This window comes from Penicillium soppii (assembly GCF_028829465.1).
Source record: "Penicillium soppii strain IBT 18220 chromosome Unknown utg000007l, whole genome shotgun sequence".
NCBI lineage: Eukaryota > Fungi > Ascomycota > Eurotiomycetes > Eurotiales > Aspergillaceae > Penicillium > Penicillium soppii.
The window spans coordinates 832,347-847,955 of NW_026643237.1; the positions used below are offsets into that span (position 1 = coordinate 832,347).

The 15,609-nt window shown below is 48.7% G+C and overlaps 9 protein-coding genes across 9 annotated transcripts; 7 read left to right on the forward strand and 2 right to left on the reverse strand.

Moving 5' to 3' along the window:
• Positions 1-585: 585 nt before the first annotated feature.
• On the forward strand, positions 586-1,389 carry N7529_009570 (glutathione S-transferase family protein; the record flags this gene model as incomplete). The annotated part of the gene is made up of 2 exons (XM_057245097.1): positions 586-738; positions 844-1,389. 2 exons carry the CDS (start codon positions 586-588, stop codon positions 1,387-1,389), a joined length of 699 nt encoding a protein of 232 aa, XP_057093360.1.
• A 620-nt stretch (positions 1,390-2,009) lies between these two features.
• N7529_009571 (uncharacterized protein) lies at positions 2,010-2,554 on the forward strand (the record flags this gene model as incomplete). The annotated part of the gene is made up of 2 exons (XM_057245098.1): positions 2,010-2,349; positions 2,412-2,554. The coding sequence occupies 2 exons, from the start codon at positions 2,010-2,012 to the stop codon at positions 2,552-2,554; spliced, it is 483 nt and encodes a 160-aa protein (XP_057093361.1).
• An 801-nt stretch (positions 2,555-3,355) lies between these two features.
• Positions 3,356-4,036, forward strand: N7529_009572 (actin-binding ADF family protein; the record flags this gene model as incomplete). Its single annotated transcript, XM_057245099.1, has 5 exons — positions 3,356-3,361; positions 3,424-3,434; positions 3,501-3,749; positions 3,802-3,850; positions 3,902-4,036. 5 exons carry the CDS (start codon positions 3,356-3,358, stop codon positions 4,034-4,036), a joined length of 450 nt encoding a protein of 149 aa, XP_057093362.1.
• An 840-nt stretch (positions 4,037-4,876) lies between these two features.
• N7529_009573 (cytochrome c oxidase subunit IV family protein) lies at positions 4,877-5,677 on the forward strand (the record flags this gene model as incomplete). Its single annotated transcript, XM_057245100.1, has 3 exons — positions 4,877-5,123; positions 5,299-5,492; positions 5,588-5,677. The coding sequence occupies 3 exons, from the start codon at positions 4,877-4,879 to the stop codon at positions 5,675-5,677; spliced, it is 531 nt and encodes a 176-aa protein (XP_057093363.1).
• Positions 5,678-6,803: 1,126 nt separating this feature from the next.
• Positions 6,804-8,851, forward strand: N7529_009574 (F1F0 ATP synthase subunit beta; the record flags this gene model as incomplete). Its single annotated transcript, XM_057245101.1, has 6 exons — positions 6,804-6,814; positions 6,889-7,058; positions 7,198-7,283; positions 7,346-7,388; positions 7,512-7,828; positions 7,919-8,851. 6 exons carry the CDS (start codon positions 6,804-6,806, stop codon positions 8,849-8,851), a joined length of 1,560 nt encoding a protein of 519 aa, XP_057093364.1.
• An 850-nt stretch (positions 8,852-9,701) lies between these two features.
• On the reverse strand, positions 9,702-12,139 carry N7529_009575 (1,4-alpha-glucan branching enzyme GLC3; the record flags this gene model as incomplete). The annotated part of the gene is made up of 8 exons (XM_057245102.1): positions 9,702-9,728; positions 9,794-10,424; positions 10,487-10,822; positions 10,870-11,561; positions 11,615-11,727; positions 11,778-11,877; positions 11,929-12,053; positions 12,112-12,139. The coding sequence occupies 8 exons, from the start codon at positions 12,137-12,139 to the stop codon at positions 9,702-9,704; spliced, it is 2,052 nt and encodes a 683-aa protein (XP_057093365.1).
• Positions 12,140-13,203: 1,064 nt separating this feature from the next.
• On the forward strand, positions 13,204-13,785 carry N7529_009576 (uncharacterized protein; the record flags this gene model as incomplete). Its single annotated transcript, XM_057245103.1, has 1 exon — positions 13,204-13,785. One exon carries the CDS (start codon positions 13,204-13,206, stop codon positions 13,783-13,785), a length of 582 nt encoding a protein of 193 aa, XP_057093366.1.
• Positions 13,786-14,175: 390 nt separating this feature from the next.
• On the reverse strand, positions 14,176-14,418 carry N7529_009577 (uncharacterized protein; the record flags this gene model as incomplete). The annotated part of the gene is made up of 1 exon (XM_057245104.1): positions 14,176-14,418. One exon carries the CDS (start codon positions 14,416-14,418, stop codon positions 14,176-14,178), a length of 243 nt encoding a protein of 80 aa, XP_057093367.1.
• A 224-nt stretch (positions 14,419-14,642) lies between these two features.
• Positions 14,643-14,831, forward strand: N7529_009578 (protein kinase-like protein; the record flags this gene model as incomplete). The annotated part of the gene is made up of 1 exon (XM_057245105.1): positions 14,643-14,831. One exon carries the CDS (start codon positions 14,643-14,645, stop codon positions 14,829-14,831), a length of 189 nt encoding a protein of 62 aa, XP_057093368.1.
• Positions 14,832-15,609: the final 778 nt, after the last annotated feature.

The window sequence follows — 15,609 nt, forward strand, 5'->3', positions numbered from 1 at the left end:
TCTCGTTTGCTGCTTTACTTACGTCGTGACGATAGCGTTGATCCGGTTTACCGGCTGGCTTGAGAGGTTCGATGCTCTTATACTCGCATTTGATATACCCCATTTTATGACGGCCTTTTCGTCTTTTTCTTTCCTTTGGACTTTTTTTTCTCTTTTTTTCTTTTCTCGTTCTGTTGAACTGGTCGCTGGCGCATCGGACTCGCATAAGTTTTATTCGACAGATCTGGGTCTTTTTTCGTACTACACATCGGTTTGCCACTTCCTACACTCAACGATGAGGGCTGCGAGATTCAGATATCGGACACATATGGTTCGGTTTAATGTATGTACATATTTAGACTCTTCAACCTTATTACATCCTATGTGGTTCATATATTGTAGGTTCATCGTAAATAATTGCCTACATCCCTTCCCGCTCCCCACACCCTGTTCAGTTCTTATCCGCGGACTCGGAAACCGAAGTCGCAATACAATTATTAATCCCCCCTCATTTCGCAATGCTTCCATTGATGGCGTCTTCTCTTGTATATAACTTCCCTTTTCTTACCTAGGAACTCCATACCAATTTATATATTCCATTTCACAATGTCTACCCCGAAGATCATCTTATACACCAACCGCGCCTGCCCCTGGGCTCACCGCGCGCACATCGCGCTCAAGGAGACCGGTCTTGACTATGAAGAGGTGACTATCGACTTAAGCAAGCCGCGGGAGCCATGGTACCTGGAGGTGAACCCGGTAAGTGACAACGATCCCCATCACATCATATCCACATCCACATCTACATCTACACATACGTCTACATCCCAAACCCACCACCAATACTAACTATATAACCACCAGCGCGGCCTCGTCCCCAGCCTTTCCTACAACAATGAGATTATTACCGAATCCGGCATCGTAGCGCAATTCATCGCAGACGCACACCCAACCCACCTCCTGCCCCCCTCCACAACCCCCGCAAACGCCCTCTACCGCGCGCGTCTCGCCTTCTTCGTCGACGCCTTCTTCTCAAAAGCTCTGCCGCACTTCTACAGCAGCCTCAAAGCTGCCAATGAAGCCGAGCGCGACCAAGCAGCCGAGCTGCTGATTGCCGCCGTCGCCAAGGAAGTCGAGCCGCTTCTTGAAGAGGGCAAGGGTCCGTTCTTTGGTGGCAGTGAGAAGATTACCCTTGCCGAGGTGCAGTCGGGATCGTTCTTGTTGAGGCTTTTGGCTTTTGCTAAGCCGCAGAATGGCCTTGTTAGTGCTAAGTTGTTTGGTTTGCTTGAGACTGTTCCGAGGTTCAAGCGCTGGGCGGAGGAGACTGTTAAGCAGGAGAGTGTTAACTTTATTTGGGATGAGGGGGTTGTTGTTGAGAAGATGAGGGCTAAGTTCGCTCCTAAGGTCTAGGTACGATGTAGTGTGTGGCTGAGTGCTAATTTGATGAATGTCGTGTACAACATGAAGTAACTGCATGCATATGTACATACAAACGTACGGAGTACACTTGAGGCTACTAAATAAATATATGTGACGTGCGGACTAATCTTGGACTCTGGCGTCTAATCCTCGGACACGGGTATGAGGACCTGTAGGATTGACGTCGAAAATGACCGCTTTCAAGGCTAGAAACGTCTGCCTTTCCACCCATATGTTTGGACGTCTAGCCGCCACTTAACCGCCAACCGCCCTGTAACACTACTATTCTATACCCGCTCAGGATGTTGCTATACGCCGGACCCTTCCAAGGTTCTCTCTTTTCTCGCGGCCCTGCTAATGAATAGTTTCTTCTCTCCTACCGAATGCAATTTTCATCGATATTAATTAATGTCTCATCGGTCTCTAACTCTGACAGGCTTGAATAGTAGATCGCCCAATTCCACTGAGCTGTAAGTTCAACTTCGTAATGGTCAAGTGCTTCACCCTCTACCAACGGTAGAACAGACCCTCACACATTTCTTCTCATCTCTGAGTTTCCTACATTGAGGCCTCTCATTTCTCAGACCCCGTTCTGACTTTGAATCACAACGATGTCTTTCCGCCGCCCACCTGATCTCATATATGAGCTGTATCAGAAACTCAAACTTCACCCGAACTGGGGAAATGTCACCTATCGCACTACATATTCCCTTGAATCTGACGCCCACTTTTCCACTGCTGTCAAGTATGTCGAGGCCTGCCTCAAAAAATCATGCTTCGAAGAATGTGCCTCTGAAAACGATTATGAAGGGTTGCGTGGTGTAGATTCCATGATTTACGACGGAATCTGGGCCCAGCATAGGTCAACCGTTATGGAGAACTCATCGCAATTCGATGGGGCATCGATTGATTCAATCTGCGATCATTTCCAGGCTTGGGTGGATGCGCAGGGTCAGCGTGATCGCTTCAATAACTACCGAATGTGTATCGTCATTGATAATGAATGTCTCCAGACGCTGCTAGGTACATCGGCGGAGGCCTAGAGCAGGAGACTGAGTACCACGGGGACGAAATAATCCGGTATATCAAGGCCCTTGAAGCACGGCCAATTGTTGACCAATATGATACCTTTCCGGGATGGATGAAAATGTTGTAACCTAGCACTATGGGATTTATGGACGATGATGGGTGATAGTTCCGAGATGAGGATGTCTTGGGAGAAAATCGACGATTTTTGCCCGGAGGTTTATTGTGGATAATATTACTCCGTATATAAAACTACATATGTAACTGCATATGTAGGTACTAGACGACATAGTGGGCCTTGACAAAATTAGGTGACGTGTCCCATGGTTAGACGTCGGAGTCCAAAATTAGTCTGCACGTCACATATATTTTATTTAGTAGCCTCATTGGTACTTTCGTGCATCTTAGGCAGAGGCGTTGCTAGGGAACTGTAAGCATTATCAGGTATACTGTACATGGTCGTAATATTGTGAGGAGAAGAATTGCGAATGTTGGCACCAGATATTCTTCGGAGTACTTCAATGGCAGCCTACATATGTACGTAACTTTTCTATGTACAATGCTAAAACAGGATTCTGATCGGTTATCTTCCTTTTCCAAGGTTGTTTCTTAGGTAGAAATAATATAGATAAACATAACATATTACTGTAAAGGTATATGTACATACATGTAGGACGTCTAAACACTACATGTACTGGCTTGAAGCGTATCACGTGCAGCCACCCCCACCAAGGCAACACTTAGGCAATTCACCCCTCAAACTACATCTTCCCCGTCTCATCCTCCAATTTTTGTCTTCAATTCTGTAAGTCGGGATATACACTATTTTCACTTTTCACAGTTGAGAAGCTGGGCCTGAGTTGAGCAACTCACTGACATCGCGTACCAATTTAAACAGCCCTCCTTTTTGCCGCCATATACATAAGCAAATATGTCGGTACGTATTGTCTCCAATCCAGCACCAGGAAATCTTCAAATGCTAATTTTAGTGTTGCGCAGCTCGCATCAGGGTAAGTCATCGACTTCTTAACATTTTTCGCCGCTGGTTTCCCCTCCTGTGACTGACACCCCTTAAGAGTCCAAATCCAAGATGAGTGCAACCTCGCATTCCAGGAGTTCAGCCGAAGCCACGGCAAGATCAATTTCATCATCTACAAGATCGCCGACAACAAGAAGGAGGTTGTCGTAGACACCATCGGCAAGGACGAGCCGGATTACGAGGTTTTCCGCAACAAGCTCGCCGAGGCCAAGGACAGCCTGGGCAGACCTGCTCCTCGCTTCGCTGTCTACGACGTCGAATACGAGCTGCCCGGCGAGGGCAAGCGGTCCGTATCTGTATCTCACAACCGACCAAGCCCCCACTGACATTTGCCACAGCTCCAAGATCATTTTCATCTCCTGGGTGCCTAGCGAAACCCCCACTCTCGTAAGTCAGGCTCCGTCCAGATCGGACCCAATTACTTACACACCTTTCTAGTGGTCCATGATCTACGCCAGTACCCGTGAGAATCTCAAGAACGCCCTCAACGTCGTCACTTCCATCCACGCCGATGACAAGTCCGATATCGAGTGGAAGACAGTCCTGAAGGAGGCCAGCGGTGGCAAGGCATAGATGATAGCGCCGGCTGGATCCGGACTGCGCGACTAGGGGTGCGCCCTTGACGGCGCGGAACGATCAATTCATTACCTTTCTCTGCACACTGTTCTCCCATTCTCTTCTTAGTTGCAATGCAAGACCGTTACGACTTGGCTCATGCTCTTCGTTTGCATGAGGCCTGATCTTGATTTCATTTTGCTCTTTTTTTCCCTTCTCCTTTTTTTTTGGCAGCCTGGAACATTTATCTCGGGCATTGGGCTGAGCAGCATGGATCATTACTGGGAATTTTGCTGCCTGGTGAAAATGATTACATATGGCGATATTCCTGGTGAAAATGTGGTATTGGCTGTTGCATGTAGAATAATAGGCAACTGGATAGCCTATGTACTTCATGTATTGGTGATGTGGACAAAAGCGGCTGAAGATCCCAGTGAAAAGACAACGACGCCAGATATAAATAAAAGACTGAAGGCCAAGTAACTAGAAAAATAATATCGGCTAAAATAGAATCAAGAATAAATCCATATAAAGCGCTAAATAACTCCGTATACACCCTTAATCATGCCATATAAGAAATGATGATGTTGGTGACTTGGCCGAGTTGATGGCCGGGTTGATCCCTCGACCAATCAGAAGACAGCCAAACCAAACGACGCTAGTCCCTACCGGAACTTCGCCTTTCCACCTCAAACCACAAGAAACGTCTTCAAGCCCATTCTCCATCCACGATCCCCCTCCACTCTCTCCAAAGCCGTGTTCTGGCGTGCTCTGTGGTTTATTAATCCCCCATATTTCTTCAATCACCTCAATTGGACCTGATTTCGACGTGGTGCTTCCACCTCCCGCTTCCGCACAATGTTTCTTCGTACCGTCTCTCGCGCTGTGCCTCGCACCACCGCAGCCATCCGCGCTGCCCCGGTCGCTGTGAACTCCCTGCAGACCCGCGCTGCCTCGGACCATGCCATCTCCAACCCCACTCTCGCCAGCATCGAGAAGCGCTGGGAGGGCATGCCCCCTCAGGAGCAGGCCGAGCTGTGGATGCAGCTCCGTGACCGCATGAAGGTCGACTGGCACCAGATGACCCTCCAGGAGAAGAAGGCCGGTAAGTGCTGTCCCTAGATCGGATACTGGTGAAAACATAATCTCGACTACATCTACCCTGCCACTTCCGAGGTTATCTGCATTCTATCCCGGCCCCGATCATCTTTCCCAATTCGATCGACCATCTTTTCTCCAATTGACCATTCCAGCTAACATATATCTCTCACCTCTGACAGCTTACTACATTGCCTTCGGTGAACACGGACCCCGTGCGTCCGCCCCCAAGGGTGAGGGCCTCCGCATCCTGTCCAAGGTTGTCCAGCTCACTGCCGTCTCCGTCGCCCTCTTCTACGCCGTCCACGCCTTCGCCGGCAAGCAGCCCGCTACCATGTCCAAGGAGTGGCAGGAGGCTTCCAACGAATACGCCCTGGTACATATCTCCCCGTTTGAGCACCCCGATTGCGATCGGGAGAAGTCTCTTCCCCTGTCTGTCAGACCAGCTGCTAACCACCATCCCTTCTGCAGAAAGAGAAGATCAACCCCATCCACGGTATCAGCAAGGAGGGTTACGAAGGAAAGGGCTTCGTTCAGAGCCCCCCTCTTGAGAAGTCATAGGTGCCCGACCGGGTGTAATTTGATATCCGGACATTTAGAGGTGATCTGCTTCCGTGGACTTTGTGTCTTTGTATCGAGTTTGTGTGGCTGTTGTCGTTTTCTCATATCTTTTTGGGCAAGCATCCGAAAATGCGTGTATTCCGTACTGTGCTATAATCACTGTATCTCTTTTGTAGCCATAGAGAATATGTTTGGTGCAACAATATTGTTATTTTGGTGTATGTGTCGAGTATGTGACTGTAGATATATTGATATTGATATACTATATACTATGTGATATATGATGTAGATGTATATAAAATTGATATAGCTGAAGCTATGTGGGTATGTAGGCTCCGACATGGCGTGGTCTACGGAGTGATTCGGAAGCAGTTGAGAAGTGCGGAGAATCCCTGCTGAAACGGTACAATGTTCGATTGCAGTTTATTGAATATTTTATACTTATATTTAGTAATAAATTGCAATCATTATAGAGCTGAATATTTGTATTTGTGTATCTTTTTAATATCTATATCTATATCAGAGTATAGAATAAGGTCACTATAGTCTGTTATATAGTTGACCCGCGGTTGACCCAACAACGTCAGAGATTTTCCGAAGCTTGCAGCTCTCGGACCAAAGGGCCATTGGCCTTGATGATGGTATTCATTTCATTCCTTAGAATATGAGCTTTCTGTCTTAGTGCTATAGTTGAAGTTAATCCGGGGAAATAGGGTGCTATTCTCTATATTTCTATATACATACTAGTATATAGGGTCAAGAAGAGTTGTGGTTCCCTGCACCCGGATGCCAAGCCCCGGTGTGTGTGCGCGAATTCCGAGATGAGCTTCCTCGGTCAGATTACTTCAAATATTATCGTTCATTGTATAATTTTTTGTTGAAAAATGAAGAGACTATGCTGAATATTAGAAGATCAATATAAATTACTCTACATACAAAACTGTTGCGTGGTAAAAATCACAACTGAATTGACTCGGTTCATCACGGGATCCGTCGGCAAAACCGCCCCGGAAAGGCTAAGGGCGACCAGTCCCCATCCACCAACCTCTTCCCTTCTCTTCTTCCCTCTTTTCCCGTTCCAACACCTCTCCCTTTCATCCACATCTCGCTCTTCAACACCTCCATCATGTTCAAGAGGTATGAATTTTTGATCTCATCAACCTCGACAATCTTTTTTTAATTATTGAAACTAATTTTTTTCTCTTTTCTAGCGGTCTCGCCCGGTCCTTTGGACGGGCTGCTTTCGCCCGGACAACCCCCGTTGCCCGCGCTTTCCAGCCCATCCGCTCCAATGCTCTCCCGGCTCTCACTGCCCGCTTCGCTAGCACCGATGCTGGCCAGTCCGGCAAGGTTCACCAGGTCATTGGTGCCGTCGTTGACGGTACGTGTTGTCGACTCCTGACGGAATGGGGACCTCGCGAAAATCTTTTCCCTGGACCCAATCCATCACCAAAACCATCGCAATCAACTCCCAAATCATCAACAAAACCGTATCTGACTTTTTATTCGCCATTTTACAGTGAAGTTCTCCGGCGACAAGCTCCCTGCCATTTACAACGCCATTGAGACCACCAACAACGGCCAGAAGCTCGTTCTCGAGGTTGCTGTACGTGCTCTGATTGGACCATCCCTTCGACCCTCAATAAAAAGCTAACCCTGACCTCACAGCAACATTTGGGTGAGAATGTCGTCCGTACTATTGCCATGGACGGTAAGCTTGAACTCCCCTTGCTCTCACAATCCCCCTTTCCTGGCCACCGTGGCTCTCTTCCCGATCGGGAGACCCACTGCGTCCTACCGCCATTTCCGAGCTTGAACTAACGTCATGATAAAGGTACTGAGGGTCTCTCCCGTGGTGTCGTTGCCACCGATACTGGTGCTCCCATCACTGTCCCCGTCGGTCCCGCTACCCTGGGCCGTATCATTAACGTCACTGGTGACCCCATTGACGAGCGTGGTCCCGTCAAGGCCACCAAGTTCGCTCCTATCCACGCCGAGCCTCCTGCGTTCGTCGACCAGTCCACCTCCGCTGAGATTCTCGTCACTGGTATCAAGGTCGTCGACCTCCTCGCCCCCTACGCCCGTGGTGGTAAGATTGGTCTGTTCGGTGGTGCCGGTGTCGGTAAGACTGTGTTCATTCAGGAGTTGATTGTAAGATTTCCCCCCATTTTGTTCTCAATTCCCGATTCAATTGGGAAATTGCTTGAGTGACGAAACCATTTTTACTAACTCGACCGCTAGAACAACATCGCCAAGGCTCACGGTGGTTACTCCGTCTTCTGTGGTGTCGGTGAGCGTACCCGTGAGGGTAACGATCTGTACCACGAGATGCAGGAGACCGGTGTCATCCAGCTTGAGGGTGACTCCAAGGTCGCCCTGGTGTTCGGTCAGATGAACGAGCCCCCGGGTGCCCGTGCCCGTGTTGCCCTGACTGGTCTCACCATTGCCGAGTACTTCCGTGACGAGGAGGGTCAGGATGTGCTGCTCTTCATTGACAACATTTTCCGTTTCACCCAGGCCGGTTCCGAGGTGTCTGCCCTTCTGGGTCGTATCCCCTCTGCCGTCGGTTACCAGCCCACCCTGGCTGTTGACATGGGTGTCATGCAGGAGCGTATCACCACCACCCACAAGGGTTCTATCACTTCCGTCCAGGCCGTCTACGTGCCCGCTGACGATCTGACTGATCCCGCCCCCGCTACCACCTTCGCTCACTTGGACGCCACCACTGTGTTGTCCCGTGGTATTTCCGAGTTGGGTATCTACCCCGCTGTCGACCCCCTCGACTCCAAGTCCCGTATGCTCGACCCCCGTATCATCGGTGACGACCACTACAACACCGCCACCCGTGTCCAGCAGATGCTCCAGGAGTACAAGTCCCTCCAGGATATCATTGCCATTCTCGGTATGGACGAGTTGTCCGAGGCTGACAAGCTTACCGTCGAGCGTGCCCGTAAGCTCCAGCGTTTCCTGTCCCAGCCCTTCGCCGTCGCCCAGGTCTTCACTGGTATCGAGGGTACCCTCGTCGACCTGAAGGACACCATCTCCTCCTTCAAGGCCATCATTGCTGGTGAGGGTGACGACCTTCCCGAGAACGCCTTCTACATGGTCGGTGACATGCAGGCCGCCCGCGCCAAGGGTGAGAAGATTCTCGCCGAGCTCGAGGGCAAGGCCTAAATGTAATTTTGTCTGCTAGCTAGCGTCTGAACTCTTCCCCTTTCCTTCCCCTTTCTCTCTATGTCGTGTCCCCGAAACATTTAATTTCCCTTGTTTGAAAATACCGGTTGTACGCGACACCGTCTTAGCAGTGTACATTATTACATCTAAGCAAAATGCAAAAGGGATTCAATTCACTTGAGCTGGGTGTCGCGCCAAGACTGGCTTCTTTCATTCTAGACTCGTTCGTTACGAACCCGAAAGGGATCAGAGGAACTGCAGGGAATACTTCGTGTGCTAGGTGACACGGACGAGAGAGAGGATCGCGATAGGGGGAGGGGTTTTGTCTAATTAGCGATGAAGTTTTCAAAGCCGGTCTGGAGAGATACCTTACACAACCCTTGACCGGCGTGTTTCATTATTTTGTGTATTTAGAGTTCAAAACCTGATTCTCGACATCTTTTCCTTTGTGATTGTGTCTTTGCTGAGATGTAAATCGTGTACTGTGTAGTGTAGTGTAGGCGTAGATACTGGCTCACTTGGCCTGCGAGTATCATGACTGAGAGAGACGGCGATATGTAGCCTGGTGCTTGCTATGTCATAAGTGTACACTGCTTGCTCTCTGCTTGGCTCAGCTGTTGGTATTGTGTATTCCTAGGCAGGGCGCTGAATACACAGACCATTGGCGAACACTACTATCTACTATCTACTTGCTACTTTCTACATAGTCTACAAAGCAAATCATTTAACATGGTATAAACAAATGCATTCTTTCGCGAAACCAGGCCAGTATAAATGATAGTAAAGAACAGCGTCTATCAGCACGTCCCAAGACCCAGCTAAACGGAGACGAGGCCGAGATGCATACATATTACAGAGTATTCTCCAAAGCGAGGACCTGCAGAAGTCAGTCAGCAACCTTACACAAACACAACGAGACCAAGTCTCAATCTCAACACATACCAAAGCCGACCGGTTCGGAAGATAGACCTGCACGAAATTCTTCCTCCCATTCCACTCCAAGTCAGTAGTAAAGAACCTCGTCTCCTTGACGTTCCGCCCGAAACCGCCGAACTCGACATCGTCCGTATCAAGCACAATGCGATACGTACCAGGGACTTCAACACCAACGCGGTAATCGGTAAAGCTCTGCGTGGAGTTGAAATTGAAGATCCAGAGCAGCCCTGCGCGCTCAAACGCAAGCACTTTATCGCTCTCGTTCTTCAAACTGATATACGCCTGCTCCGATGCCAGCCAGCCGTACTTCTGCTCGGCCAGCTGCATTCCGCGGTCGAACTCGTTCAGGAACCTGTACCGCAGCAGCGGGTCGTCGGTGAGGTTCAGCTGGCGCCGCGCGTACCAGAAGGAATTGTTGTTTCCTTCGCGCGGGAAGTCTAGCCATTCTGGGTGGCCGAACTCGTTGCCTTCGAAGTTCAGGTAGCCTTCGCCGCCTAACGCGTGCGTTACCAGCCGGATCATCTTGTGCAGGGCCATGCCGCGCTCGATCACGGGTGTGAATTCGGTCAGCTTTGACATGTGCGTGTACATTTCTTTGTCGCAGAGCCACATCATGAGTGATTTGTCGCCGACCAGGCTGGGGAGAGAGTTAGTGTTAGGTCTGGGTCTGGATCTGGGAAGAAGGGGGCGGGGACTTACGCTTGGTCATGGCTCTCGGCGTAGGCAATGGTTTTCTCGCCGTGGCGGCGGTTGGTGAGCGTGAAGGAGATGTTGGCCATGTCCCACTCGTCGTCTTGGCTTTCCTTAAGCAGCTTAATGTACATGTCTGGGATGGCCATGGCCAGGCGGTAGTCGAAGCCGACGCCGCCTAGGGCGTGGGGGACACAGAGGGCTGGCATGCCCGAGACGTCTTCAGCGACGGTGATTACGTCTGGGTAGAGGTCGTGCAGCATTTGGTTGGCGAGAGTCAGGTATGTGACGCCCTCCTCGTCAACAGCAGGACCGAAGTACTCGTGGTAGCCACCGGAGAAACCGCTTTGTGCTGTTAGTTGGGTCTGGGAAGGATGGGGGATTGTACGTACGTTCCAATTCCGTGGTGGGTGTAGAGCATGCTGGTGACGCCGTCAAAGCGGTATCCGTCGAACTTGTACTCTTCCATCCAGAAGCGGAGGTTGCTCAAGAGGAAACGCAGGACTTCATGGTTTCCATAGTTGAACAGACGGCTGTCCCACAGCTCGTGGCGGCCCTTGGCACCTCCGTGGAAGTAGAGGTGGTCTGTTCCATCGAACTCGTTGAGTCCATCAATCACGTTCTTGGAAGCGTGACTGTGAACCACGTCAAGCAGAACAACCAATCCCATGCTGTGGGCAGTGTCCACGAGCTCCTTCAGATCCTCTGGGGGTCCGTAGCGGCTGCTGGCCGCGAAAAAGTTGTTGACCTGGTAGCCGAAGCTGGCATAGTAAGCATGCTCCATGATGGCCATGAGCTGAATCGCATTGTATCCCAGATACTTGATGCGGGGTAGCATGTTCTTGGTGAACTCCTTGTATGTAGCGACCTTGGTCTCTGGTGAGGAGATACCGACGTGGGCTTCATAGATACGCAGGCTGGCGGGCTTCTTGGGACGCGGGTGCTGGAACTTGTAGGCCTCTTCCGCGGGCGGATTCCAGAAGACTGCGTCGTACGCAGGCGAGACAGTCAGGTCCTGGGTTACGTGCTTGATCCAAGCGGGAAGTCGGTAGATACGCTCTCCGCTGGGGAGTACCATTGTGATCTGTAGTTTTTGTTAGTGATGGGTGCGATTGACTCGGAAATGGATCGATTGACCTTGATCTTGCTCTTGTGGGGAATTGCGGCAGCACCGTCCTTTGCGGGAACGGTTACATCCCAGACCCCAAAGTCGTTCTTCGTCATGGGGTTGGCATTGGGGTCCCAGTTATCTGCCAGTCTCAGTCAAATTGTTCCCAAAATTGTCCAAACGGAGACATACTAAACTCGCCGACCAAAGAAGCTTCCTTCGCATTGGGTGCCCATTCCCGGTATTTGATGTCGCCGTTAGGTTGCGCATGGAGGCCAAAGGTTTCGTAGCCCTGATAAGATCATTAATACCGGAACGATCGGGGATTCCAGGTTGAATTCACCTTGCTAAACTTGTCCAGTCCACCCTCGTTCTCATTGATCGTCTTGGCCCATGTCTCGACGACCTGGTACCTATGCTTCAGAACCTCGCGATGAGGTTCCAGCCACGGGTCTAGCCCGATAACACCTATTGGTGCTGGAATTAGAATCAATTGCTATGATTTTTGCCAGTCAGAATAACTTACCTGTACCATCAGTAGGAATGTTGGACATAATTGCGATGATGTGGAGAAAAAGAAGAAGAGAGTACGGAGTAGAGCTCTCCAGATCAAGGAAGTTCAGCGGGGTCTCTCAACATGTGACATTGACCCCTCAACGCTTTGGTCTCTCGTTTTTCTTTTGATTTTTTTGACTTTACTCTTTTTTTCTTTCTTTTCTTTCAATTGCTACTTCCACAACATACAATTGTACAACGTTGTAGTACCATACTGAAACTGCAGTATGCAATTGATTTGAAGCTTCAGTGGAGATGTGGGGGAGCTAGACGGGAACGGGTCCAGGCACTTTGGTGGCCCTATTCGCTGTTTCGGGTCGAATCTTTTTTTTTTCTCTTCTCTTCTATCTTTTTACTCTTTCTACTCTCTATATTCTTCTTATCTCTTTATGTGTGGCTATTCTATTTGACAGAGTCTTGGCATATCGGGGAATTGATGTCGATCCTGCATTGCCTTCGAACGTTAGGCTGTGCTACAATGCATCTGAGCTGCCAGGAACCGGTTTTTTTTTAAAAAAAGAGTCTTAAAAGGGGGAAAATAATTAACATAATATTTTACCATATTTCATCGCAACTGAGCTTGAAATTTCAACTACAAGTTGTAGGATGTTTAGCCATCTGCAAACACAATCAGTTGCTTAGGATCTCTGCTCATGGCCTTGCTTCAAGATGAACCCGAATCGTCAAGGCCGTCATACCATGCAGATACCCCTGAATCGGTTGAAATTCAGATAGTGACAAATCTTCTAGCTATGGCAGCGCTAAGAAATCGTCCCTTTCAGCCAATACCAGCTCATTGAACCGTCAACTAGAATAATGAGTCTCGCGGTGACAACAAAGAATACACAACGACCTTTGTAGCCATATCCCTCTTTGAGGAACATAGCCTTTTCCATAGATACAACCGTTAGCAGCCGCAATGGCATAAGTAGCTTAAGCCACCTTTTCAGAGTATCAATACCGACATACAATAGACCCCTCCCTGACTCTAGATTCCATCCCCAATCCCAATGTCAAGTAAGAAATCAACACCTACTCACTAACCCCATCTAATATCCTACTCATGTCTCGCACGGAGTACTGGGACACCTTCTGGACTTCATACCTCACCAACCATCCAACCGAGAATATGAACCCAGGCGAACAATACAGCGCCGCATGCCACGAGTTTAGAAAAGGCCTAACAGACCAAGTCATGCTCCTCCACATCGCCAGAATAGACCGCCACCAAGCCCCCCTCTACCTGACTAACATGCAGCGCCTACTGGGAGTAATTATCGATGTCGCCAAGAGAATGAACAGAGAAGATCCAGACCATCCAGCTGTGATCAATAGAGGCGTTGATCACTGGGATTCTGAGTTTGGGCGTCTTTGCGACGAGAGGATCATGGATCCTTTGATAAGGGTCTTTGATGAGCTTGACGGTGAGCACGGTGGCAGTATTGATGTGCGTGGCCATGGCAGTGATGATGTGCCCTCGGGGGAAACGGACTTTCACGTTGCTGGTTTCTTGCAGGGGATTCAGAGTGTTGCGAACATTTTGCTTTCGGATGATGAGTTGCCAGAAGATTTTGGATATGTTGATTATGGATTTCCTCCTGATCATATGCGGCTTTCTGATGAGCTTCCGTCTAGTTTGGTGTAGATGATGCTGAATGGAAATCGAGCTTTTCTTGGACCTTTCTTTTGAAATTGGACTTGAATATGGTAGATTAGTAGAGGTTTGCCTTGCAAGACTGTGGATTGTAGCGCTCAACAGCTTCCTTTTAAAAAAATGAAACTTATTCCTGAACCATACAACTCCTGACTTAAGATATTCTTCTGTCTTAATTTCCTCAACTTACTCAATTACAGCCAAATTGGCACATTTAAATGACATCAACCTCAAAAATTTCAAGATTAGCCAACAGGGGGCCAAAACCTAGATTCCATATACATCCATGATATTATCATACGTTGTATGTTAAACTACATGTATCAGGCCTCGTGTCTGATTCAAATGAGATAATCGGCCTAATAGATTGGCAGCATTGTTCTATTCTTCCTCTCGGCGTTGCCGCTGCAATCCCAGCTCACTTCCAGAATGACAGTGATCCAGAATCAGAGATGCCGCAACAGCCTCAGCATGCTCTTCCTTCAGATTGTGACTTTTCGCCTCCATCTGAGCAAGCATGGGTATGAGATACTCATCGCAGACGACTAATACATTTTCTGTATGCTGCTCTTCCCAAACGACCAAATGAAGACCATCTGATGCCACCTTTGATAATTCTGTCATCCTCCGTCAACGGCTATTAAGGAGCGCTGGTACGCCATGGGAAGGATACTCAGTATCGCCACGAGCAAAATTCATTCGGTGTATACGGAGTTGGCCGACAATTGCCGAGACCGGTGATGCGTCAAAATGAGTAGGCTTATTCGGTCGCTCCGGTGGATTATTCAGAGGACATTGTCCGAGAAACCATGGACTTAAATGCTCGTTAAACAGAAGCTGACGTCGCAATGGAACAAGTGCGATATGTCTTGGGTGTTGATGCTCTGGGTTGGGCTCCGAATGATGAGCACGATATTGTGAAAGAAGTGGCCGACGATATGAAGACCAAAATGCTTGAAGCGGCTGGGAGTCCTGAAGATGTTATCGGTGTCCGAGATCATTTTCCTTTTCAAGATTTCGATGAAGGCGCCAGATAGACCTATACTGCATCACTGAGTAATAAAATCGGGGAACATCCTTGACAATGTCAGGTATCCATCTACGACCCCAGCTCTGGCGTTTGGCCACGAGTTCTTGCTTCCGCTGGAGGGAGCGCCTGCATCGTTATACGTCACTAATTAGACTGCAACAGGTTAATTGAACTTTGATTGATTGGTTGATTAATCAAGCATTCGCTTCTCTCACAAATCTAACGAATGAAAGTAAAGCTTCATTGTAGTATTTGAGAATAGGAGCTTGGACAGAAATGGAATAATTGCCAGTGATAAGGGGGTTTCAGGTATTACTACATGCACAATGTCAAATCTCCATAATTCATTATCGGGGTTTAGGGGCCAAATATCCCGTCATGCAGTAAGTTCGTATCCAAACTTACTCAGCCTTCCAGGCTCACAGAGGAATACCCCAATGGGCACTGATCGCCCACTCACCGTTGTGACGTGATTGGCTTGAAGCCCTGATGAATTACCACTGGGCGTAATAATCTTAAAGCCGCCCCAAGGCCAAGGCCTAGACAGGTTATACATTGACAGATCAGGGCTTCAATGAGATAGCTACGTTAATTTTGGGATTTGATAGCAGTAAAAAAAAAACAGAAGTAATGAAATTCATTTGAGAGTACTGTTAGATCGTAAGAGTCATAGATATGGGAACCAACAATTGTAGAATTTGGTCGCCAATGAGCCGCATTCTACTGATTTCCTCGAACCGTGGAATTCCTCGAGTTCTCGATTAACCAGTCATGCAAAGCCATCT